The following is a 24,769-nucleotide window of genomic DNA, read 5'->3' as shown; positions in this document are numbered from 1 at the left end:
CCTGTGGCTGGACGTGATGGGGGTTACACTGCCATTCACAGAGGAGCATAGGAAGCTACATCCGACTCACTCCACTGTCTTTCCCACTCCTGTCCACTCCCTTCCCTTCATTTCCCTTGTCTAATCCAATGAACTTCTACTCTTCCCTCCTGCACCCCACTTATTGTGAGTCAGCATCCACATATCAGAGAGAACATTTGACCTTTGATTTGGGGGGACTGGCTTATTTCACTTAGTATGATGTTCTCCAGTTCCATCCATTTACCAGAGAAATGCCAAAATTTCATTCTTCTTTATGGCTGAGTAATACTCCACTGTGTGCGCGCACGTGTGTGTGTGTGTGTGTGTGTGTGTGTGTGTGCATCACATTTTCTTTATTCATTTATCTGTTTAAGGTTACCTAGGTTGGTTCCAAAGCTTAGCTATAGTGAATTGAGCTGCTATAAACATTGATGTGGCTGTGTCACTGTAGTGTGCTGATTTTAAGTCCTTTGGGTATAAACCAAGGAATGAAATAACCAAATGGTGGTTCCATTCCAAGTTTTTTGAGGAATCTCCACACTGCTTTCCAGAGTGTTGGCACAAATTTGCAGTCCCACCAGCAGTGTGAATGTACGCTTCCCCCCACATCCTCACCATCATTTATTGTTACTTGCATTCTCGATCATTGCCATTCTGACTGGAGTGAGATGAAATCTCAGTGTAGTTTTAATTTGCATTTCTCTAATTGCTAGAGATGATTGACATTTTTCATATATTTTTTGACCATTCATATTTCTTCGTGAAGTACCTGTTCAGTTCCTTTCCTCTGCCCACTTGTTGATTGGGTTATTTGTGATTAAGTTTTTCTCTGTGTGTTAAGTTTTTCTGAGTTCTTTATATATCCTGGAGATTAGTGCTCTGGTGCGCAGTTGACAAGGATTTCCTCCCATTCTGTGGGCTCTCTCTCCATGTTCTTTGTTTCCTTGGTGTGAAGAAGCTTTTCAGTTTGATTCCATCCCATTTATTGATTCTTGATTTTACTTCTTGCTTTAGGGGATCTTGTTAAGGAAGTTAGTTCCTAAGCTGACTTGGCTAAGAATTGGGCCTACAGTTTCTTCTGTTAGGCGGAGGGTCTCTGGCCTAATTCCTAGGTCCTTGATCCACATTGAGTTGAGTTTTGTGCAGGGTGAGAGATGGGGGTCAGTTTCGTTCTGCTGCACGAGGATTTCCAGTTCTCCAGACCATTTGTGGAGAGACCGTCTTTTCTCTAGGATGAGCTAACTGTGTTGATGTGGGTCTGCTCTGTGTCGTCTACTCTGTAACCTTGCCTTTCATGTCTCTTTTGGTGCCTGTACCATGCCATTTTCATCACTATGGCTCTGTAGTACGGTTTAAGACCTGGTACTGTGATGCCTCCTGCTTCCTTTTTCTCACTGAGGATTGCTTTGGCTATTCTGGCCTCTTATTTTTCCAAATGAATTTCATGATTGCTCTTTCTAGTTGTATGAAGTACGTCATCAGAATAAAAACTCCATTCTTAGCATGCTCACCTAGAACATTTATTCCAAATTTCTGGGTTTAATAAATGTTGAAAACCCACAAAACCCTCAGGTCATGCTATCCTCTTCCCTTGGTGTGCTAGAGTCCAGGTCTTGCTCACCTGTGATGCTGACACACCCAAGTCCTCCATCCCCCAAACACGGGCCCTGGCCAAGCGTGACTGTCTCTGGAGGCTCCCGCGGGCGGGTTCCACAGCCACAGACAGTGCGCTTTTCTTATTGTATTATTTTCTAGGATAAATTTCCAGGTGAAATCCTTTGGAAGACATAACTAGACTTCTGTTAGATATGACTCATCTTATTCCTGTAGCTTTTATGGTTTAACAGGGTAAGTTTTTTCATATATTTGCAATTTTTATTTCATGTCCAAGAAATCACTTCTGTTCTACCTGCCAATTTTTTCAAAGGAGTTGAGTTTCTCATTTCCATGAATCTTTGTGTCTAAGACCTTCACACTCTGGGTACACCTTTCCCTTTTTGTGTGTAATACCCTCTCAGAGGAAAACCACTCTTTGTGAAGTTGCACTTTATGGCCAGCTTTTTTTTTTTTTTTTAGTTTTACTGATTTTATTTTTTTTTTAAATACAGGACAGTGGAATGCATTACAATTCTTATTACACATATAGAGTACAATTTTTCGTATCTTTGTATATAGAGTATGCTCACACCAATTCATGCCATTATTCATGTACTTCATTTTTTTGGCATTACAATTCTTAGAACACATGGATACCACAATTTTTCATATCTCGGTTTATATATAAAGTATGCTGGCCAGCTCTTGAGCCTGGCTGGGCAGCTACCTGGACTTCATGTTTCCCGCTGCGCTGGCTGCGGGGACTGAGCCTGCAGGGCCTTGCCCCACGCCACGCCCACCCTCTTTCTCTGCTCTATGAAACACAGTGTACCCTGCGTTCTGGTTTGCAGTCCTGAGGAAGCCCTTTCTGAGCATGTCAGTGGAGACACACAACAACCTCAGATCAGTCTCCAGTCCCACCTGGAGCAGCCCTTGCTTCAGAGCTCCTCTGTGGTGCTGGACCCCACCGACCTGGCCAAAAGCTCCAAACTTTGTTACCGCTTCTGAGATTTTGCCTGACCTATTTCCCAGAAGGTCCCCTAGTTTCTCAAAACCCTCAAGTAACAAGAGATTTGTAGTTTACTGCATGACCCTGTGGCACATCCTAATTTTTAATGTGTCTGTTGATTCAGAGAAACGTGTGAGGTATTTTTTTACTCTGGGTTAGGTGGTGGAAAAGGTGGCTGGCTGATGAAAATACCTGGGCTCAGACTCCACTGGGTGGTGTGGACGAGGTGCAGTCTCCTTCGAATGTCTTAGAACACGTTCAAGGAGTCTGACTCCCAAGTAGGTCTCTCGGGGGGGGGGGACAGCGATCACGGGCGAGGCGCAGGGCACCGTGGGGGGCCGCCCTCTGTGGTGGAGCCCTGCGCCTTCACATGGCCCAGGGCTCACACGGGTGCCCTCTCCACACCCTCCACCCCAGTCACCTCCAGGAAGGTCATTCTGACCTACAACTCCCCAGTGAGATATCCCCCTGAAAGACGTGTCTCTGTTCAAACATTCTGTTAGTCACTGGTGAAAAGAGTTGAACTCTGTGCACAAGGCCACACCAGGGCCTGGTTTGTCTCTGGCTTTGGCGAGGGAAGCCGCTGCTGCTGGAGTTTCGCTGTGCACCTGTGGACAGTCAGGGACTGTCTGGCTGCTTTCAGGGGACGGCAGGAGAATGTCTAAAGTCAGCTCAGCTTGCTTAGAGCTTTCAAGTTCACAAAGAAAGAAAGCCATCAACGCCTCCTAAACGCCCCTGTGAGTTCCATCTCCAAGTCATATTTGCTTATGAAACCATTCTCAAAAGTGGACTCCCTCCAGCCAGCGTCCCCTGTGGCTGGATTCTGGTGAACACACTGGGAATCATGGCCGGCACTCTTGTCAAGGCACAAACATAAGATAATCAAAAACTACATAAAAAGAGATTAGCTTAAATTAAGGAGACTCCATTTGTAACAAAGGGAATTCAAGTAGAAAAGCATTTGGAAAGCAATTGTAATTTGGTGAAGCCAAAGTTGCATTTCACAAAGTCAATTTTCTAGTGCAAAGGGTAAGTTAAGACCTTTTGGCCTCAGAATAATGGGATTAGGTTTACAACCAATAGCAATTTTCATGTGCTTTCGAAGCCATTGTTTGTGAATGCTGCAATACAGATCCGCATAAAAGCTATTTATTGAGCCCATAAATAGATGTCATTTGTTAATTAAGTGCAATTAATTTGCAAATGCACTCACAGTACTGCTTAACTGAAAATAAAATAAAATTCTGAGACAGCAGAAGAGTCGAACACCTGAGTTCAGAATCTTGCACTGCACGTCCTATTTTTACTGTACTGCTAAAAGGCGTCTGTGTGCGACTCTCCTTTTAAATTACAGTTTTGGTGTACATGCAATCAGTACAGAATTTCTTTTAAAAAAGCAGTTTGTGTCTATTGCAAATTATTGGTCTTGGTATTGAACCTGCTGGTCAAGGAACCAAGATAAACTGCTAGAATGAGGGTGTGTGTGTGTGTGTGTGTGTGTGTGTGTGTGCGTGTGCGCTCGCACATGCATGTCTGCGGAGGCCACCCCTTCACCAGGGACAGATTTCCCCCACTCTGAGACACGGGGGCTCCCCTGAAGGGTGCGGTGGACAACTATACTGGAACACAGAGCCTCGCCTTGCCTTACACAGGGTGGACGGACACCCATGCCCGTGACAGGACTGGACACTGAGGTCCTCCCATGTGGCCCCTCCCTCCTGGGCGCCTCCACTTTCCTCTGAAGAGACCCTGGGAGGGGCCCGCTGAGGTGGATGTCCACACCGCATCAGGAGTGCACTGGGAGGAGCACGCAGGGGTGCTGAAGCCTGCGGTCACTCCTGCGGTCCACACCTGCTACAGCTGGACTTGGGATTGATGGGCCCATCAACAGAGTTGAGTGACAGAGGCTCAGGTTCCTGTCGGAGACCCCCATGTGGAGAGGACAGTGATCCTCTGACCAGTCCTGGAGCCCTGCCCTGTTCCCGGGGACTGCTGACTTTGGCCATGTCCTTCACCTCTGAACTCATTTACTTATTTGGGAAATGTCACAGGGAGGATGTCCCCAAAAGGAGAGTCTTCAGTGTCCAGTCACAGAGTGTCCAGTGTAACCCAGAGAACATTCTGTATGGATGTGCTGGACACCTTAGGGTCTGACCACTCACCACCGTCCCTCAGCTGGGCACAGCTGGTGCTGTGACACCACTGCCTGGATCCAAGCAGAGCTCTTCCTGGTGCTCAGCAGCTGAAGTGTCCAGCAGGGCTCTGCCCCATGGCTCGGACGTTGCCTGGTCAACAGAAAGAAATACACCTGTGCTTTATTCAAACAGCTTTGTACTTTTAGCCCTTACTCTCTAGGTCCTGGGTCCATTCTGAGTTAAATCCTGCAGATAGCAAGAGACAGGGCATTTAAATGTGTTCCTTCACACGTGCAGATCCTGCGCTCCCGACAGAATCAGTAGAAGGACACCACTCTCTCTGTGGAGCCTCACTGCAGAGGGCCCCTGGGCCCTCCCTTGGCTCTGGTGTGTACCCTGCGGCCAGAGCCCCACTCGGTGACCTGTGCAGTAAGCTGGGGATCCAGAAACGAGCCCTCAACTCTCCTTCTTGGGGCTCCTTGTATTTCCATAGGAACTGAGGATTGGCTTTTCCACTTCTACGAAAAATCTAGACGGAATTTTTAAAGGAATGGCACTGAATATTCCGTAGGTTGCTTTGGAAAATACTCTCATCTTGACATTATTAAGTCTTTCAATCCATGTACATGGGACATCTTTCCTTTTGGGGGGTCTTAATTTCTTTTAATAATGTTTTTAGTTTGCAATATACCACCTCCTTGGGTAAATGTGATCCTAGGTGTCTTATTTATTTAGATGTTATTATAGGTAAAATTGTTGTCTTAATTTCCTTTTTGGATTATTCATTGCTAATGTATAGAAGCACAACTGATATTTATTTTTTTGATCTTGTACATGAACTTTGCTGAATTTTTTATCATATATAGTGGTAGCTTTCTTGGGGATTCTTTGGGAATTTCTATACATAAGATCTTCTGTGAACAGAGATAGCTCTACTTCTCCCTAACAGGTTGCTTTCTTTTCTTGTCTAATTGCTCTGGCTAGAAACACTCTACTACCATGTTGAGTGGAAGTGGTAAGAGTCAATGTCCCGACCTCTCCCATTCTCAGGGGAGAGTTTTCAGTCTTTCACTATTGAGAATGGTGTTAGCTGTAGGTTTTCATAAATACCCATTACTGTGCTGAGGAAGCACCCTGCTGTTCCTGGTTTTCACCGATTTTATCACACAAGGATGACATATTTTGTCAAATGTCTTTTTCTGTGCCAATTGAAATGGTGACATGTTCTGTTAGTAGGATGTATTGCATTGATTGATCTTCCTATTTTAAACCACCTGTGCACTCCTGCAATTAGCCACAGCATATAATTACTTTAATATGATGCTCAACCGGGTTTTTGAGTGTTTCCTTGAGGATTTTTACATCTAGGCTCATAAAGGAGGAGTGTGTAGTTCTCTTTCCTTGTGCTCTGGCTTTGATATCAGAGTTAATTTTGACCCTGATACAATTATAGGAATGGCACTGAATATTCTGTAGGTTGCTTTGGATTAGGATTGAAAGGGTCCCTCCTCTTCTGTTTTTGGAAGAGTGTGAGGATTGATATTAATCTTCTATAGATGTGGGTAGAATTCACCCACAAGGCCTCCTCATCCTGGACTTTTCTTTGCTGAGAGACCTTTATTCAGTATCTTTGATTTTTGCTCTGTTGAGATTTTCTATTTGTACTTGAAGTAATCTGTGTGTTTGTGTGAATTTGTCCATTCTATCTAGTTTATCTAATTTGTTGCCATACACCAGTGCATAGTATTCTCTTATAATTCCTTTTGTTAGTTTGAAGTCATTAAGTTTTTTTTCTTTCTGATTTTGAGAATTCGGGTCTTTTTAGTCAAGCTGAAGGTCTTTCTGTTCTGTTGATTGTTTTAGAGAATCTAGTTTGCGTTTTGCTGTTTCCCTCCACTGTTCCTTTATTACTAATCTTTATGATTTCTTTCCTTCTGCTAGCTTCAGGCTTGATTTTCTTTTTCTACCCATATGAACTTTAACATTAGCTTTTTAATTTCTACAAAGTAGTCAGATGGGATTTGATAGTGATTGTGTAGAATCTGAATCAATCTTGGAAATTTTTCATCTTAAACAGGAAATCTGGCATCCTTGAATTTGCAGTATCCTTCCATTTATCTAGACTTACAAATTTCTTCCAGCAATGTTTATATCAGAAATCGGATTTTGTACTTTTGTGTTAAATATTTACAGAAGTTTTTGTTTTGTTTTGGTCTTGGGGATTGAACCCAGAGCCACTTAACCACTGAGCCACATCCTCAGCCCTTTTCATGATTTTTTTATTTAGAGACAGGGTCTCACTAAGTTGCTTAGGGCCTGGCTAAGTTGCTGAGGCTGGCTTTGAACTTGTGTTCCTCCTTCCTCAGCCTCCAGAGCCTCTGGGAAGCAGCTTCATTAGCAGGGCTTCGGGCGGGTTCTGGTATGTGGAGGTGGCACTGGTCACCTGCACAGGTAAACGCAGGCCAGTACAGCGCAGCTGTCGCCACCACCTTTCCTGGCCTCATGGGGGGTGGGGGCTGCAGCACCCCAGGAGTCCTAAGAGAAGTCCACTGAGCAGGTGTCATCTGGGGGACAGGGGAAGGGACAAGAGCATGGGCGGGGACAAGGATGGCAGAGAAACAAGGGTCGGGGTGTTTCCAGTGCCAGTGGGGCCACCTGATAAGTCTCCACAGTCCAGGTGAAGGCCTGATGGTAAGTTTAGCCAGCAGGGGGGGGATGGGGGGATGGGGGCATGGGGGGATGGGGGGGATCACCCCACCACCCCTTCAACCTCAGCTCCCCAGCTGCTGCGTGTTGGGGGTGTGCACTTGAGGGCCGTGTAGACAGTCCACACCGCCAGGGAAGCTGCGGCACACACCCACTCTCAGTGGGCACCATGCCGTTAGCCTTGGTTTAGAGGCTCACGCCCACGCTAGCAGCACGCTCTTTAGGATGGGTCGGCCATAGTGCGTGTATTTATGTTCTATTTTGAACTCGGGGAGACAGTTGTGTGTTAATAAGTAACAACTATAATTGCTGTTTTCTCTTAATAACAAAAATGGTGTGGATAGCTAGGAATTAGGGAACTAAGACACTTTCCACGTTTTGTATGTTACCTTGTTTTCAAAAAAAAGAGAAATTATCAGCCCCTAAGTATTTATTATGTGTTGTGTAGACTTATAAAACGTCCTACAGCACAAATCCTCATTATACTTTTTGGTATTGCCATTATTTACAGTGCCTAATTATCTTGTTTGTGTTACTGTGATTTTTTTGACAGATAATATAGAAGTTTCCACACATATATCAGGAAATTCAATCTTATATAGAGAAAATGAGACGGTTATCAACATGTTGCATAATCAATTTAATTCATTTCAGTTAAATTCTTATCTTTCATACTCTTCTTTTACGTAGCCACATGCATAATGTAGCTTGAGGCTAAACATTAGGCAGAGGCAGGATATGTGTGTGCAGCCATAATGAGCTTGCTTTTCAATACGAAGGAAGATTAGAATCGTATTAAAATGCATGTTAATGGAAAAATAAAGCAAAACATAATAGGAAGACCATTGGGGCTGCTGTTAAGTCTGGATCACAGAACACAGTTCTGCTCTTTATCGGTTGAATGTGGAGTTTCCTTTGGATCTTGCCCTTAATTGTGTTAAGCATGATACATCCTGAGTGTTCCTCGTCATGTGAAGCAGGGCTGTGGTCAGGCTCACTGCTGAGGTCAGAGGATGCCTCAGCTACATTACAGGCAGCCCTTGGAGTCACAGGTGAGGCACCCCCGCTGGGGCACTCACTGTGACAGGTGCAGGCTCCAAGGGCGGACACGAGCGGCAGCTGACACGCGCGCAGGGCCCTCGGGATTCCTGCAGAAGTGCTGGGTGCTTCTCTGCTGGGTCGTCCTGTGCCTGGGACACAATCCCTCTTCCTTGTCACACATTACGGCTCTGAGCTGGCTGGACACGTGCAGTCCTGGGACTTGAGGCAGGGACCTGTTTAGGCCAGGTCTGGGACTGGCCACCCAGCACAGGTTTCTCTCAGGTGAGGATGCTTCCCTGCAGAGACTGCCCGGAGCATCAGGGCGGACACGCGGAGAGAAGCCAACCGCTTTCCTTTTCCTTTCCCGTGTCCGTGTGTGTGGCTGACAGCCGGATTATCCCAGGCTGGGATGGAGCCCTTGCAGAGGAGCAGGTGAGGGGGTGTGAGTTAGGTGATGGAGCCCAGGTCCGAAGGAGGACCCCTGGAGTTTCTGTCTCTCATGTGACAAAGACCCTTTCTTGTCCCTGCCTGGGCCTCAGCCCCAAGGGCAGCATGCAGCAAGGTCGTCTGCAGCCTTCTTTGAGAACTAGCAGAGAGAGCTTCCAGCCTGGGGACAGAAGGGAAAGAACTCACAGAGTGACTTTGAGGAGTGGCAAGCAGCTCCATGCCTGGGGCACACGCCTTGCAGGGTCTGGGTGGGAGCAGCAGAGGCCAGGCAGCCATTGGGCACCCTTGGTTGTGGCCCACAGGCCGGGCCGTGGGGAGCTGGCTTTCCAGAGCCCCTGAGCTGGGATGGGGGGCAGGACCCCCTGGAAAGCTGGGCCGCTAGAGCAGACTGCTGGTTGGAGTCTGAGGACAGACGGGGAAGCGTGTCCAGCAAGAGCTATCAGGAGGCAGACACAGTGGTCCTGGGACAAGGCCCCTAATGAGGGAGGTGGGCAGGTAGGTGAGAACCGGGTGGGGTAGGAGGAGAACTGAGAGGCCAGGGAAGCAGCCAGAGAACCTGGCTCTGCTGGAGAGCCTGGGCACAAGGGGCACACCTCTGCCCTCAGGAGGGTGGCACAGAGTCCTGGAGAGAGACAAGGCACTGGGTCAGGGGTACCACCTTGCCTCCACTCTCCCCAAGGACAGACCCCATTCTTATGGGTGATGGGTTGGGGTCAGCAGACCCTACCCAGGCTCCATCCCCGGGCCACATGCTAGCACCTGCCTCTGGGCCTTCTTTCCACTGTTCTCCCCCAGCAATGAGCTTGGAGCCTGCACTTCCTGTATTTCCACTGGCTGCCAGAGGGAGGCAAGGTCCACCCTGGGACTGAGAGGAGACAGTGGACAGCAGGGCAGAGGGAGTCAGCCTTCTGCAGGAGCCCAGAATCCAGGCCCATTAGGGTCACAGACCCTGAACTTTTCCAACGGGTCCAGCGGGTGACAGTAACAAGGATTACCATCATATGCAGTGGCAGATGGGCACTGTGGCCATGCCCAGGACACAGCTCCCCATCCGGGGCTCAGTCCTACCCTGCAACTGGAGAGCAGTCCATTACAGAGGCCCCTCTGGCTCTGGCCCTTCACCCATGGAAGTGGGCTGGATGGCCATAGCTGTCCAGGGACTGTCCAGGAGGCTCCCACACTGGACTGGTGGTGCCACAGGATCAAACCACTCTTTACTTCACGGAGGGTTATTCTCAGTTCAAAACACATCTGAAATAGAAAAACCCCTGGTGAGCCCATTTAGATCTCTCCCTCCACAGGCAGTCAACCACACAGGAAGGACCCAGGACACTTGTCCAACGGGAGGACAGGTGGGGGCTGCTTTCCAGGACAGGCCTGAAGGGGTGCAGCAACATCCCCCACCAGTCTCCCACAAGAGCCGGATGTCCAGGTGGAGGCAAGCTGGTCCCCAGCCAGGCCGTCCCTCTCCACAACCCAGTCCCCACACAGCACAGGGGTTGAGAGAGCCCTTGCACTGCTACCTGCCCAGTGGGCATGTGGCACTGAGCCCACAACCTCACAACGGATACACCAGTGTGTGACACATTAACTTACTAATTATACCAGTTGTTATTTTCCAAGCTGAACGAAAACACCCCAATGCAAAATGGAAATACAGCTTCTCCCCAAATTGTTATTATTTAATAACTCAAAACCTGTGGTTTGAGAGACCAGTGAACCTGCTAGACCTTAAACATGTCACTGCAGACCACCACTCGGGAACATCAAGGTCCCTTTCGGTATCCCTCACTTTGCATCGGTCAGTGGGAACTGGTGCTTGTCCACTGGAATGTTGGAGCTCGGAGGACACTGACTGTTGGGAAGAGTGGCATGTGCTGGGGGTGGGGGCTTCTACAGGGGACTTGTGGGGTTCCCTTCCAGCATTAAATGACGTCTCTCTTTTGCCCACAGACCAGCAGTACTCATGGTCCCCGACGCAGCACTTCAATGAAGAACGGTACTCCCCGGCTCCCAGGAACATGAAAGGGTTGTCTGGAAGCCGGAATCCACCGCCGCTATGTGCAGGCCACACCTGTGGCGTGGCGCCCCCTGCCGACTGCGAGCACCCACTGGACCACCTCCGCCACGGGCCGGACGCGCGGCAGCCCTACCTGCTCAGCCCGGCGGAGAGCTGCCCCATGGACCACCACCGCTGCTCTCCGCGGAGCTCCGTGCACTCCGAGTGCATGATGATGCCCGTGGTGCTGGGCGACCACGTGTCCAGCAGCACCTTTCCCAGGATGCACTACAGCTCCCACTACGACACCAGGGACGACTGCGCCATGCCCCACCTGGGCGCCAAGATCAACCGCATCCCCGCCAACCTCCTGGACCAGTTCGAGAAGCAGCTGCCCCTGCACAGGGACGGCTTCCACACGCTGCAGTACCAGAGGGCCTCGACGGCCGCGGAGCAGCGCAGCGAGAGCCCGGGCCGGATCCGGCACCTGGTGCACTCGGTGCAGAAGCTCTTCACCAAGTCGCACTCCCTGGAGGGCTCTTCCAAGAACCACGCGGACGGCATCAAGGGCGACGGCCGGGCGGACGAGCACCACCACGGCCACCACGCCAGGCACGGCAAGCGGAGCCGCAGCAGGGAGCGGAAGCCCGAGGCCAAGCACAAGTCAGGCTCCAGCAGCTGGTGGAGCTCGGACGACAACCTGGACAGTGACAGCACGCACCGGGCGCCGAGCGTGGTGAGCCGGCACCACCTGGACCCCTTCCCCCACTGCTACCCCGAGGCCCTGCAGAGCCCCTTCGGGGACCTCTCGCTGAAGACGTCCAAGAGCAACAACGACGTCAAGTGCTCGGCCTGCGAGGGCTTGGCCCTGACGCCGGACGCCAAGTACATGAAGCGGAGCTCCTGGTCCACGCTCACCGTGAGCCAGGCCAAGGAGGCCTACCGCAAGAGCTCCCTGAACCTGGACAAGCCGCTGGTGCACCAGGATATCAAGCCGCCCCCGCGGCAGTGCCACTACCTCCAGGTAAGGGCCCCCCAGCGCCTGGCCCAGGGCGGTGCTGGTGGCTCTCAGTGGGCAGAGTCCATGAAGGTGCGGTCAGACTGTCAGGACCCACACGCTGTGGGCTGAGCCAGGAGTTTGGGTCCTACTCTTGGCCTGTTTTTATTTTGACACATTATTTGTGCTATGTGGGAGGCAGTGGGCAGCTCCATGCGGGTACAGAACAGGTAATGATCAGATGGGGGGCAAGCTCTTCCGTGTCTCAACATCCACCGTTTCTGTGGGAACCGGCCAGCTCCTCTTTTCTACCTGTGTAGAGTGTAGATTATGGTCATGACCGTCACCTGCTGAGCACACACTGCAGCTGTGCTCCGTGAGGGCACTCTGGAACTCCTGTCCACCTGGAGTCTTGGGTCCCATGCCCAGCCCCACTGCTGGTAGCCAACCTTCATGGCTCTCGGCGCCGGCATGGTGAGACCAGGAGGTCTTGTCCTGGGCCTCGCCCGTGGCACTTAGCTGGTGCCCTCCTGGTTCACCATTGCTGCAGGCGGCAGGATGGGCCTCTCTGCTGAGGCTGAGGCTCTTCCCTGCGTCAGCAGGACCACACCTTCTCTGCCCACCCAGCCCTGGACTCTGCTCCTCGCCATCCTGGCTGCCGTTACGGTGCTGCCGGGATGGCGTCAGTTTTGACAGGTGGCAGAGAGGTGACCTCAGGCCCTTCTGGGGGTCTCTGAGGCCCCCGGCTGCTCCCTGGAGCCACTCCACACCATCGCCATTCCCTGGGGACCCCCAGGGCTGGAGGCCTTGGACCCAGCGGCAAAAGCACGCCTGCCTTCACAGGAGCTGTGGGTTTGGGAGCCGCCCCTGGCAGAAGCCGGACCTCCACGCCCACCTCCTGCTCCTGGGAGTGGCATCCCTGAGCCACAAGGCAGGAGGTCGGACTGTGGGAAGGAATCTGTCTCTGAGGCGCTGATGAGATGAATTCACAAAGGCAAAACAAACTGCAGACAGCGGCTGGCGAGAGCTGCTCACTGCAGACCTCTGTGCGTCCGGAACGCCTCCCTCTCCTCACCCTGCTGTCACCAAGAAAGCCAGATCGGCCCTGGAGGTGCCTGCTCCACTGAGGATGCAGGGCTCAGAGGCCGTGGGCTTGGCATCAGGCTGATACATGTCACCACAGGTCCCCTCTATTGCCTGAGAGCAGGTGCAGCGGCCAAACGCTGCTTCAGGGAAATGCTCCTAGCACGGAGTCACCCTGCTCACTGCAGTGAAGTCACCAGGCAGCCACCTAATGGGACAGAAGGACAGCTCTGTCTGTCCAGGAATGCCGAGTTGGCAAGCCCTCCCCATGCCAGGCTCAGGGGCTCTGTTCTGAGAGGGGAGGTGCCCAGTTGCTTGCATGGCAGATTTATGCAGAGACAGATTGGTTGTTGCATAAAACATTATTTATAGCAGTGGGAGAGACTTATGCTTTGATTGTCCTTGGCCAGCCTCGATAGTATCCAAGGGTAGAGACTCGTCTGCTTATCTAAAGGACCGTGGTGACTGGAATGGGGTCCAGAAGCAAAGCTCTTGTTTTTTTTCCCACTTGAATCTGAGACACCAGTAGATGGGTGCTCCTGGACACTAAAGGTCGGTGGCACAACAGTGACGTTGCACTGGGTCCACGTCCCTGCCACACCTGCTCGGCAGCATCCTGTGCTCTCAAGTCTACCTGCGGCCGCCCCCATGGCCCACGCTGTCCTCTACCCTCCGGCCGCCCTTGTGATCCTGTGGTGGAGGCATGGGCCACACACACGTCCAGGGCACAGGTAGCATAAAGTTCCAGGCCCTGTGGCCACCATCAGTTGAAGCAGACCCCACATCTCACACAACTGCCGCAGCAGACGTTCCCATGTTTGTCCCTAAAAGGTCCACGCTGAACGACAAGGTCAGATGGTGAATCGCAGCCATGATACAGGAGCAGACACTGAAGGCAGTAGCTCTGCAGGGTGCCCAGCATTAGGTCACGCTAATTAGGGTGCCCAGCATTAGGTCACGCTCACCTCCCCAGCTCCAGCCTCTCCTTCCCGGTTTGTTTGAGCAGGGATGCGATGAGGGGCCTCTTGAACCTCCCGGTCCACAGGTTTCTTCTCTCTTCCTCTCTTCCCACCCTGGAGGGTTTGGTTTTTAAACTTCATAGGCAGCATGCACCCTTGGCCCTGCTGCTTGGGCTCTGATCATGGTGTCCAAGGTCCAGTTCCGTAGGTGGGTGGAAACCTGCCCAGAGCCTGCAGTCCCTGCCTTTCTGCACTGGCCTGGCTGGGCCGCCTGCCTGTGGGCCTCCTGCTCCCTCTGCCATGCTCCCTCCATCTCTCACAGGGGTCAGTCATATTTTTCAGCTGTCCTCTACGAGCCTCAAGGGGAGGAACAGTGTCGATCTTCCCCCCACCTTCTGGGTCTCTCCACTGCCCCCTGCAGCTGGACGGCACCTGAGAGCAGCTGGCTGTGTGCCCCTGTGGTGGAGGGCAGGCGGGTGGAGCCGTGGTCTTAGACAAATGCGTTTTCCAGGCTTCAAACATCATGTCTTTTATAGAACAGGAAGCTGCTCTGGCCCTGGGAAGAGGCCACGCGGGGAGCATGCACACCCCCGTGGCAGAGCCCTGGTATCAGGTGGCCCTGCACGTGACAGGGAGGTCGGCCCCCGCACCCTCCTCCCCTGAAGACCCTGGTGCCTCCGTAGCAGGCCTAGCCTGGCGCCAGCCTCCCTCCCACCCCAGCTGGGATGACATGGGCCACAGCCAGGGGGACATTGCAGCAGCAAGGAGGGTAGGGGCACCCTAGGAGGCCATGCGGCTTCCAGGATTGCTCTGCCGCCTCCCTCGGCAGCAAGCTCTCCCCTCTCCGCCTCTCAAGGAAAACAGGCACATTCTGGAGGCAGCCCAGTGACTGTCCCTTCTCATTGTCCTCTGGAGGTCATGCAGGCTCGCTGGGCAACACTGATGAGGACGCAGCACAGATCACGCTCCGTCTCCTCGGGCTGCGTTTGTCCGAGCGCTCGGCTGAACTGGTTGTCAAGGACGCCCGTCCGGGGTTGGTCCCTGCTGATGGCAGGCAACTTCCTGGTGGAAGATAGAGACGTCTGGGCTGACGCAGAACACAGGGAGCTGGAGGAACTGGCCTCCGGGGGCTCCTGTGGGAGTGGGCCAGAGGGAGGAGAAGGGAGAGTGGGTGTTAGTGCGCGGGTGGTGAGCGCCGCTGGGCCCTCGTGGAAAGCTGAGTCTCGGGCTGGCAGCGGCCCCGCGTGCCTCCTGCCTCGGTGTGTAGCGCTCACAGCTGCACCCCAGGAAGAGTCCTGACCTCAGTGGGTCCAAACAGGTGAGCAGAGGGCCACGGGCAAGGGTGGCCCTGGCTGCCCCTTCACAGTGCTCCTGAGTCTGCGTCTTCCGCTTCAGTGGAGAGAGGTCCATGGCCGGGGAGACGTATTCCCTGGCCCACCTGTCCTCTGTTCTCCCCAGTTGGCCTCCACGCCCTCTGCAGTGTGGCTGCCTGACCGCCACCCGCTGTAGTCTGTGCCTGCCCTTGTCAGCCACTGCTAGGAGCGGGACGGTGGACCCCAAGAGGCCCCACTGCTGGGCCTCCGAGGAGCCTCCAGGCTGGTCTCCAGTGCACCTGGTCCAGGTCCCGCGTGGGTGCAGACCCGTGTGCAGAGCCACTCTCCCGCCTCCGGCGTCTGCGGTCGGACTGTTTTGACAGCAGCGACATCTCTCGGTGGTTTTGATTGGCATCTCCCTGAGGACTGACGGTGCTGGGCACTTTGTCAGGCACTTGTCTGTCTGACTGAGGGAAGCCTCCCCTCCACAGGGTCACTTCTCTCCGTTCCTCCCTTGTTCTGGTGCTCACCCCTCATCAGACGGTGAGCTGCAAAGATTCCCTCCTGTTCCTTAGTCTGTCTCCCAGTCTGCAGAAGCTCCTCGGCTTCTATTTGTCTGTTATTGCTTTGGTGGCCTGTGCTATTGGGGTCTTTTAAAAGAAGAAAAACCATGGCCGGTACCCATTTTGGAAGTGCCTTCCCTGTTTAGTAGTCTTGGTGTTCCGGGTCTTACATTCAGGCTTTGGATCACTCGGAGCTGATTTCTGTGCAGGGGGAGAGACACGGTCTTTCTGACCTCCTGCTCTGGAGGCCAGTCTTCCCACAGGGTCTGCCTCTGGCACGTTTGCCAGAGATCCTGGGTTATTCTCGGGCCTGGGTTCTGTCCACTGCCTGTAGGCGTTTGTGACTGCCGCCTGCAGTCTTGGTTACCCCAGTCCTGCAGTAGGTGTGCCTGGAGGTCGGGGGCCTGGGTTTCTGGATCTCAAGGACTTTGACTGTTGGGGGGTCTGGTGATTCCATAGGAACCCTGGGATGTTCATCATTTCCTGGAGAATGCCGCGGTGGTTGATGGCAGTGACGTTTAGTCAGTAGGCTGCTCTGGGTAGAATGCTCATGACCAGTTTCCTGCCCTCAACACGGGAGTGCATTCCGCTTCTGTGTCCAACTTCTTCCCCCAGGTCTTACCATCTTCCTAGTGGAGGCCCGTGTTCCTGGGCCCTGTGACTTCCCTCTCAGCGAGCACCTCCTGGGGAAGACCACGTTGGTGGGTTTACATGCCACCTGGCTGAGCTCACTTACCAGCCCCCACCACCTCCTGATGGTCAGGCCTCCCTCTGCTGGGGACCCGGTCAGCTGCAAGCAGGGATAGTCTGGCCCCCTTCCCTGGCTGAAGGCCTTTATCTCCTCCTCCCCCCAGTGGCTCTTTGGTAGCTGTGGGGTGGCTGCGGCCACGCTGTGTCCTCCCTGTTGGCATGTAGTTCTCTCTGTGGCTATGCCTCGTCTGGTGCTGGCCTCAGGGTCATGCTGGCCTCATTTAATGCCTTGGTTCAGTTGTTTAGAAGGGTCTGGGCCTTCGTTCTTTAAAAGTTTGGTGGAATTTAGGAGTGAAGGTCTCTGCTAGGACACGTTCACGGCTGGTTCACCGGAGTCTCCTGTCGCTGGACTAATTCAGGTTTTCTATCCCCATGGCTCAATTGTTTACCTTGTGGCCAGATCCATCAACGTCTTTCAGGTTTTGCAATTTGTTGGCACAGAGTTGTTCACAGCAGTCCCTGGTGCTCTTTGTCTTGCAACCAGCAGAGATGTGAACTGGGCAGAGGGAGGGGCCCCGTCCTGAGGCTTGGTGCCCAATCCCTACAGTGCCAGGGACCCACAGGACAAGCAGCTGTGGTGGGGAGGGGCTGATGGCCTTCCTCCTCACCTGCCACCTCCCTAGTGCTCCCTTGTGTTCCGTGTAACCAGCTGTGAAGTGTCCCCCCTGCTCCCTTGTGTTCCGTGGTACGAGCTGTGATGTGTCCCCCGTGCTCCCTTGTGTTCCGTGGTACCAGCTGTGAAGTGTCCCCCGTGCTCCCTTGTGTTCCATGGTACCAGCTGTGATGTGTCCCCCGTGCTCCCTTGTGTTCCGTGGTACCAGCTGTGATGTGTCCCCCGTGCTCCCTTGTGTTCCGTGGTACCAGCTGTGATGTGTCCCCCGTGCTCCCTTGTGTTCCGTGGTACCAGCTGTGATGTGTCCCCCATGTTCCCTTGTGTTCCATGGTACCAGCTGTGAAGTGTCCCCCGTGCTCCCTTGTGTTCCATGGTACCAGCTGTGAAGTGCCCCCGTGCTCCCTTGTGTTCCGTGGTACCAGCTGTGAAGTGTCCCCCGTGCTCCCTTGTGTTCCGTGGTACCAGCTATGATGTGTCCCCCATGTTCCCTTGTGTTCCATGGTACCAGCTGTGAAGTGTCCCCCGTGCTCCCTTGTGTTCCATGGTACCAGCTGTGAAGTGTCCCCCGTGCTCCCTTGTGTTCCATGGTACCAGCTGTGATGTGTCCCCCGTGCTCCCTTGTGTTCCGTGGTACCAGCTGTGATGTGTCCCCTGTGCTCTCTTGTGTTCCATGGTACCAGCTGTGAAGTGTCCCCCGTGCTCCCTTGTGTTCCGTGGTACCAGCTGTGATGTGTCCCCTGTGCTCCCTTGTGTTCCGTGGTACCAGCTGTGATGTGTCCCCTGTGCTCTCTTGTGTTCCATGGTACCAGCTGTGATGTGTCCCTTGTGTTCCGTGGTACCAGCTGTGATGTGTCCCCTGTGCTCTCTTGTGTTCCATGGTACCAGCTGTGAAGTGTCCCCCGTGCTCCCTTGTGTTCCGTGGTACCAGCTGTGATGTGTCCCCCGTGCTCCCTTGTGTTCCGTGGTACCAGCTGTGATGTGTCCCCCTGTGCTCTCTTGTGTTCCATGGTACCAGCTGTGATGTGTCCCCCGTGCTCCCTTGTGTTCCGTGGTACCAGCTGTGATGTGTCCCCCGTGCTCCCTTGTGTTCCGTGGTACCAGCTGTGATGTGTCCCCCGTGCTCCCTTGTGTTCCGTGGTACCAGCTGTGAAGTGTCCCCCGTGCTCCCTTGTGTTCCGTGGTACCAGCTGTGATGTGTCCCCCGTGCTCCCTTGTGTTCTGTGGTACCAGTTGTATGTGTCCCCCGTGTTCCCTTGTGTTCCATGGTACCAGCTGTGATGTGTCCCCCGTGCTCCCTTGTGTTCCGTGGTACCAGCTGTGATGTGTCCCCAGTGCTACCTTGTGTTCTGTGGTACCAGCTGTGATGTGCCCCGTGTTCCATTGTGTTCCATGGTACCAGCTGTGATGTGTACCCCGGGTTCCCTTGTGTTCCGTGGTAAGAGTTGTGATGAGTCCCCAATGCTCCCTTGTGTTCCGTGGTACCAGCTGTGATGTGTCCCTTGTGTTCCGTGGTACCAGCTGTGATGTGTCCCCTGTGCTCTCTGGTGTTCCGTGGTACCAGCTGTGATGTGTCCCTAGTGCTCCCTTGTGTTCCGTGGTACCAGCTGTGATGTGTTCCCCGTGTTCCCTTGGGTTTCGTGGTACCAGCTGTGATGTGTCCCCCGTGCTCGTTGTGTTCCGTGGTACCAGCTGTGATGTGTCCCTAGTGATCCCTTGTGTTCCGTGGTACCAGCTATGATGTGTCCCCCATGTTCCCTTGTGTTCTGTGGTACCAGCTGTGATGTGTCCCCTGTGCTCCCTTGTGTTCCGTGGTACCAGCTGTGATGTGTCCACTGTGCTCCGTTGTGTTCCGGGGCACCCGCTGTGATGTGTCCCCCGTGCTCCCTTGTGTTCCGTGGTACCAGCTGTGATGTGTCCCCTGTGCTCTCTTGTGTTCCGTGGTACCAGCTGTGATGTGTCCCCTGTGCTCTCTTGTGTTCCATGGTACCAGCTGTGATGTGTCCCCCGTGCTCCCTTGTGTTCCGTGGTACCAGCTGTGATGTGTCCCCCGTGCTCCCTTGTGTTCCGTGGTACCAGCTGTGATGTGTCCCCCGTGCTCCCTTGTGTTCCGTGGTACCAGCTGTGATGTGTCCCCCGTGCTCCCTTGTGTTCCGTGGTACCAGCTGTGATGTGTCCCCCGTGCTCCCTTGTGTTCCGTGGTACCAGCTGTGATGTGTCCCCCGTGCTCCCTTGTGTTCCGTGGTACCAGCTGTGATGTGTCCCCTGTGCTCTCTTGTGTTCCATGGTACCAGCTGTGATGTGTCCCCCATGCTCCCTTGTGTTCCGTGGTACCAGCTGTGAAGTGTCCCCCGTGCTCCCTTGTGTTCTGTGGTACCAGCAGTGATGTGTCCCCCGTGCTCCCTTGTGTTCTGTGGTACCAGTTGTATGTGTCCCCCGTGTTCCCTTGTGTTCCATGGTACCAGCTGTGATGTGTCCCCCGTGCTCCCTTGTGTTCCGTGGTACCAGCTGTGATGTGTCCCCTGTGCTCCCTTGTGTTCCGTGGTACCAGCTGTGATGTGTCCCCAGTGCTACCTTGTGTTCTGTGGTACCAGCTGTGATGTGCCCCGTGTTCCGTTGTGTTCCGTGGTACCAGCTGTGATGTGTCCCCCGGGTTCCCTTGTGTTCCGTGGTAAGAGTTGTGATGAGTCCCCAATGCTCCCTTGTGTTCCGTGGTACCAGCTGTGATGTGTCCCTTGTGTTCCGTGGTACCAGCTGTGATGTGTCCCCTGTGCTCTCTGGTGTTCCGTGGTATCAGCTGTGTTGTGTCCCTAGTGCTCCCTTGTGTTCCGTGGTACCAGCTGTGATGTGTTCCCCGTGTTCCCTTGGGTTTCGTGGTACCAGCTGTGATGTGTCCCCCGTGCTCGTTGTGTTCCGTGGTACCAGCTGTGATGTGTCCCTAGTGATCCCTTGTGTTCCGTGGTACCAGCTATGATGTGTCCCCCATGTTCCCTTGTGTTCTGTGGTACCAGCTGTGATGTGTCCCCTGTGCTCCCTTGTGTTCCGTGGTACCAGCTGTGATGTGTCCACTGTGCTCCGTTGTGTTCCGGGGCACCCGCTGTGATGTGTCCCCCGTGCTCCCTTGTGTTCCGTGGTACCAGCTGTGATGTGTCCCCTGTGCTCTCTTGTGTTCCGTGGTACCAGCTGTGATGTGTCCCCCGTGCTCACTTGTGTTCCGTGGTACCAGCTGTGATGTGTCCCCTATGCTCTCTTGTGTTCCCTGGTACCAGCTGTGATGTGTCCCCCGTGCTCCCTTGTGTTCCGTGGTACCAGCTGTGATGTGTCCCCCGTGCTGCCTTGTGTTCCATGGTACCAACTGTGATGTGTCCCCTGTGCTCTCTTGTGTTCCGTGGTACCAGCTGTGATGTGTCCCCCGTGCTCCCTTGTGTTCTGTGGTACCAGTTCTATGTGTCCCCCATGTTCCCTTATGTTCCATGGTACCAGCTGTGATGTGTCCCCTGGGTTCCCTTGTGATCCGTGGTACCAGTTGTGATGTGTCCCCAATGCTCCCTTGTGTTCCGTGGTACCAGCTGTGATGAGTCGCCCAGGTTGCCTTGTGTTCCATGGTAACAGTTGTGATGTGTCCCCAATGCTCCCTTGTATTCCGTGGTACTAGCTGTGATGTGTCCCCTGTGCTCCCTTGTGTTCTGTGGTACCAGCTGTGATGTGTCCCCCGTGCTCCGTTGTGTTCCGTGGTACGAGCTGTCATGTGTCCCCCATGTTCCCTTGTGTTCTGTGGTAGCAGCTGTGATATGTCCCCTGTGTTCCCTTGTGTTCCGTGGTACCAGCTGTGATGTGTCCCCAGTGATCCCTTGTGTTCCGTGGTACCAGCTGTGATGTGTTCCTCGTGCTCCCTTGTGTTCCGTGGTACCAGCTGTGATGTGTCCCCCATGCTCCCTTGTGTTCTGTGGTACCAGCTGTGATGTGTCCCCCAGGGTCCCTTGTGTTCCGTGGTACCAGCTGTGATGTGTCCCCCGGGATCCCTTGTGTTCCGTGGTACCAGCTGTGATGTGTCCCCTGTCTTCCCTTGTTTTCCATGGTACAAGCTGTGATGTGTCCCCCAGGGTCCCTTGTGTTCTCTGGTACCAGCTGTGATGTGTCCCCCGGGATCCCTTGTGTTCCGTGGTACCAGCTGTGATGTGTCCCCAGTGCTCCCTTGTGTTCCGTGGTACCAGCTGTGATGTGTCCCCCATGCTCCCTTGTGTTCTGTGGTAGCAGCTGTGATGTGTCCCCTGTGTTCACTTGTGTTCCGTGGTACCAGCTGTGATGTGTCCCCCGGGATCCCTTGTGTTCCGTGGTACCAGCTGTGATGTGTCACCAGTGCTCCCTTGTGTTCCATGGTACCAGCTTGATGTGTCCCCTGTGCTCCCTTGTGTTCCGTGATACCAGCTGTGATGTTTCCACTGTGCTCCCTTGTGTTCCGTGGTACCAGCTGTGATGTGTCCCCAGGTCTTTCTTGTGTTCCGTGGTACCAGCTGTGATGTGTCCCCCATGCTCCCTTGTGTTCCCTGGTACCATCTGTGATGTGTCCACTGTGCTATCTTGTGTTCCGTGGTACCAGCTGTGATGTGTCCCCTGTGCACTATTGTGTTCCGTGGTACCCACTGTGATGTGTCCCTAGTGCTCCCTTGTGTTCCGTGGTACCAGCTGTGATGTGTTCCCCATGTTCCCTTGGGTTTCGTGGTACCAGCTGTGATGTGTCCCCTGTGCTTCCTTGTGTTCCGTGGTACCAGCAGTGATGTGTCCCTAGTGCTCCCTTGTGTTCCGTGGTACCAGCTGTGATGTATTCCCCGTGTTCCTTTGTGTTCCGTGGTACCAGCTATGATGTGTCCCCCATGTTCCCTTGTGTTCTTTGGTACCAGCTGTGATGTGTCCCCCGTGCTCCCTTGTGTTCTCTGGTACCAGCTGTGATGTGGCCTCCGTGCTCCCTTGTGTTCTGCGGTACCAGCTGTGATGTGTCCCCCAGAGTCCCTTGTGTCCTGTGGTACCAGCTGTGATGTGTCCCCCGGGATCCCTTGTGTTCCGTGGTACCAGCTGTGATGTGTCCCCACTGCTCCCTTGTGTTCCGTGGTACCAGCTGTGATGTGTCCCCCGTGCTCCCTTCTGTTCTGTGGTACCAGCTGTGATGTGTCCCCCGTGTTCCCTTGTGTTTCGTGGTACCAGCAGTGATGTGTCCCCTGGGTTCCCTTGTGATCCGTGGTACCAGTTGTAATGGGTCCCCAATGCTCCCTTGTGTTCCATGGTACCAGCTGTGATGTGTCCCCAATGCTGTCTTGTGTTCTGTGGTACCAGCTGTGATGTGTCGCCCGGGTTGCCTTGTGTTCTGTGGTAACAGTTGTGATGTGTCCCCAATGCTCCTTTGTATTCTGTGGTACCAGCTGTGATGTGATGTGTCCCCTGTGCTCCCTTGTGTTCCGTGGTACCAGATGTGTTGTGTCCCCCGTGTTCCCTTGTGTTCAATGGTACCAGCTGTGATGTGTCCCTTGGGTTCCCTTGTGATCCGTGGTACCAGTTGTAATGTGTCCCCAATGCTCTCTTGTGTTCCGTGGTACCAGCTGTGATGTGTCGCCCGGGTTGCCTTGTGTTCTGTGGTAACAATTGTGATGTGTCCCCAATGCTCCCTTGTATTCTGTGGTACCAGCTGTGATGTGTCCCCCAGGGTCCCTTGCGTTCCGTGGTACCAGCTGTGATGTGTCCCCCGGGATCCCTTGTGTTCCGTGGTACGAGCTGTCATGTGTCCCCCATGTTCCCTTGTGTTCTGTGGTAGCAGCTGTGATGTGTCCCCTGTGTTCCCTTGTGTTCCATGGTACCGCTGTGATGTGTCCCCAGTGCTCCCTTGTGTTCCGTGGTACAAGCTGTGATGTGTCCACTGTGCTCCCTTGTGTTCCGTGTTACTAGCTGTTATGTGTCCCCTGTGTTCCCTTGTGTTCCATGGTACCAGCTGTGATGTGTACCCAGTTCTCCCTTGTGTTCCATGGTACCGCTGTGATGTGTCCCCAGTGCTCCCTTGTGTTCCGTGGTACAAGCTGTGATGTGTCCACTGTGCTCCCTTGTGTTCCGTGTTACTAGCTGTTATGTGTCCCCTGTGTTCCCTTGTGTTCCATGGTACCAGCTGTGATGTGTACCCAGTTCTCCCTTGTGTTCTGTGGTACCAGCTGTGATGTGTCCCCAGTACCAGCTGTGATGTTTTCCCTGTGCTCCCTTGTGTTCCGTGGTACCAGCTGTGATGTGTCCCCAGTGCTCCCTTGTGTTCCGTGTTACTAGCTGTTATGTGTCCCCTGTGTTCCCTTGTGTTCCATGGTACCAGCTGTGATGTGTCCCCAGTGCTCCCTTGTTTTCCATGGTACCAGCTGTGATGTGTCCACTGTGCTCCCTTGTGTTCCATGGTAGCAGCTGTGATTTGTCCCCAGTTCTTTCTTGTGTTCCGTGGTACCAGCTGTGATATGTCCCCCATGCTCCTTTGTGTTCCGTGGTACCATCTGTGATGTGTCCTCTGTGCTCCCTTGTGTTCCGTGGTACCAGCTGTGATGTGTCCCCTGTGCTCTCTTGTGTTCCGTGGCACCCACTGTGATGTGTCCCCCATGTTCCCTTGTGTACCGTTGTACCAGCTGTGATGTGTCCCTAGTGCTCCCTTGTGTTCCGTGGTACCAGCTGTAATGTGTTCCCTGTGTTCCCTTGTGTTTCGTGGTACTAGCAGTGATGTGTCCCCAGTGCTCCCTTGTGTTCCGTGGTACCAGCTGTGATGTGTTCCCCGTGCTCCCTTGTGTTCCGTGGTACCAGCTGTGATGTGTCCCCCGTGTTCCCTTGTGTTCCGTGGTACGAGCTGTGATGTGTCCCCCGTGCTCCCTAGTGTTCTGTGGTACCAGCTCTGATGTGTCCCCCGTGCTCTCTTGTGTTCCGTGGTACCAGCTGTGATGTGTCCCCCGGTTCCCTTGTGTTCCGTGGTACCAGCTGTGATGTGTCCACTGTGCTCCCTTGTGTTCCGTGGTACCAGCTGTGATGGGTCCCCCGTGTTCCCTTGTGTTCCGTGGTACCAGCTTTGATGTGTCCCCAATGCTCTCTTGTGTTCTGTGGTACCACCTGTGATGTGTCGCCCGGGTTGCCTTGTGTTCTGTGGTAACAGTTGTGATGTGTCCCCAATGCTCCCTTGTATTCTGTGGTACCAGCTGTGATGTGATGTGTCCCCTGTGCTCCCTTGTGTTCTGTGGTACCAGATGTGTTGTGTCCCCCGTGTTCCCTTGTGTTCCATGGTACCAGCTGTGATGTGTCCCCTGGGTTCCCTTGTGATCCGTGGTACCAGTTTTAATGTGTCCCCAATGCTCTCTTGTGTTCCGTGGTACCAGTTGTAATGTGTCCCCAATGCTCCCTTGTGTTCCATGGTACCAGCTGTGATGTGTCGCCCGGGTTCCCTTGTGATCCGTGGTACCAGTTGTAATGTGTCCCCAATGCTCTCTTGTGTTCCGTGGTACCAGCTGTGATGTGTCGCCCGGGTTGCCTTGTG

General features: G+C 53.6%; 1 protein-coding gene across 1 annotated transcript in view; it reads left to right on the top strand.

The window, feature by feature from the left end:
- Window positions 1-24,769, top strand: part of DLGAP2 (DLG associated protein 2) — a 692,077-nt gene that overhangs the window by 578,964 nt on the left and 88,344 nt on the right. Inside the window, exon 5 of the mRNA XM_081269687.1 lies at window positions 10,909-11,978. Coding sequence (XP_081125813.1) covers window positions 10,909-11,978 — 1,070 coding nt within the window. The remainder of the gene's footprint in view (window positions 1-10,908; window positions 11,979-24,769) is intronic.

Source organism: Spermophilus citellus, assembly GCF_964194105.1.
Source record: "Spermophilus citellus genome assembly, chromosome: 16".
NCBI classification, from domain to species: Eukaryota; Metazoa; Chordata; class Mammalia; order Rodentia; family Sciuridae; genus Spermophilus; species Spermophilus citellus.
Note: the sequence above shows the minus strand (reverse complement) of the source record. Positions and strands in the feature narration are given on the sequence as shown.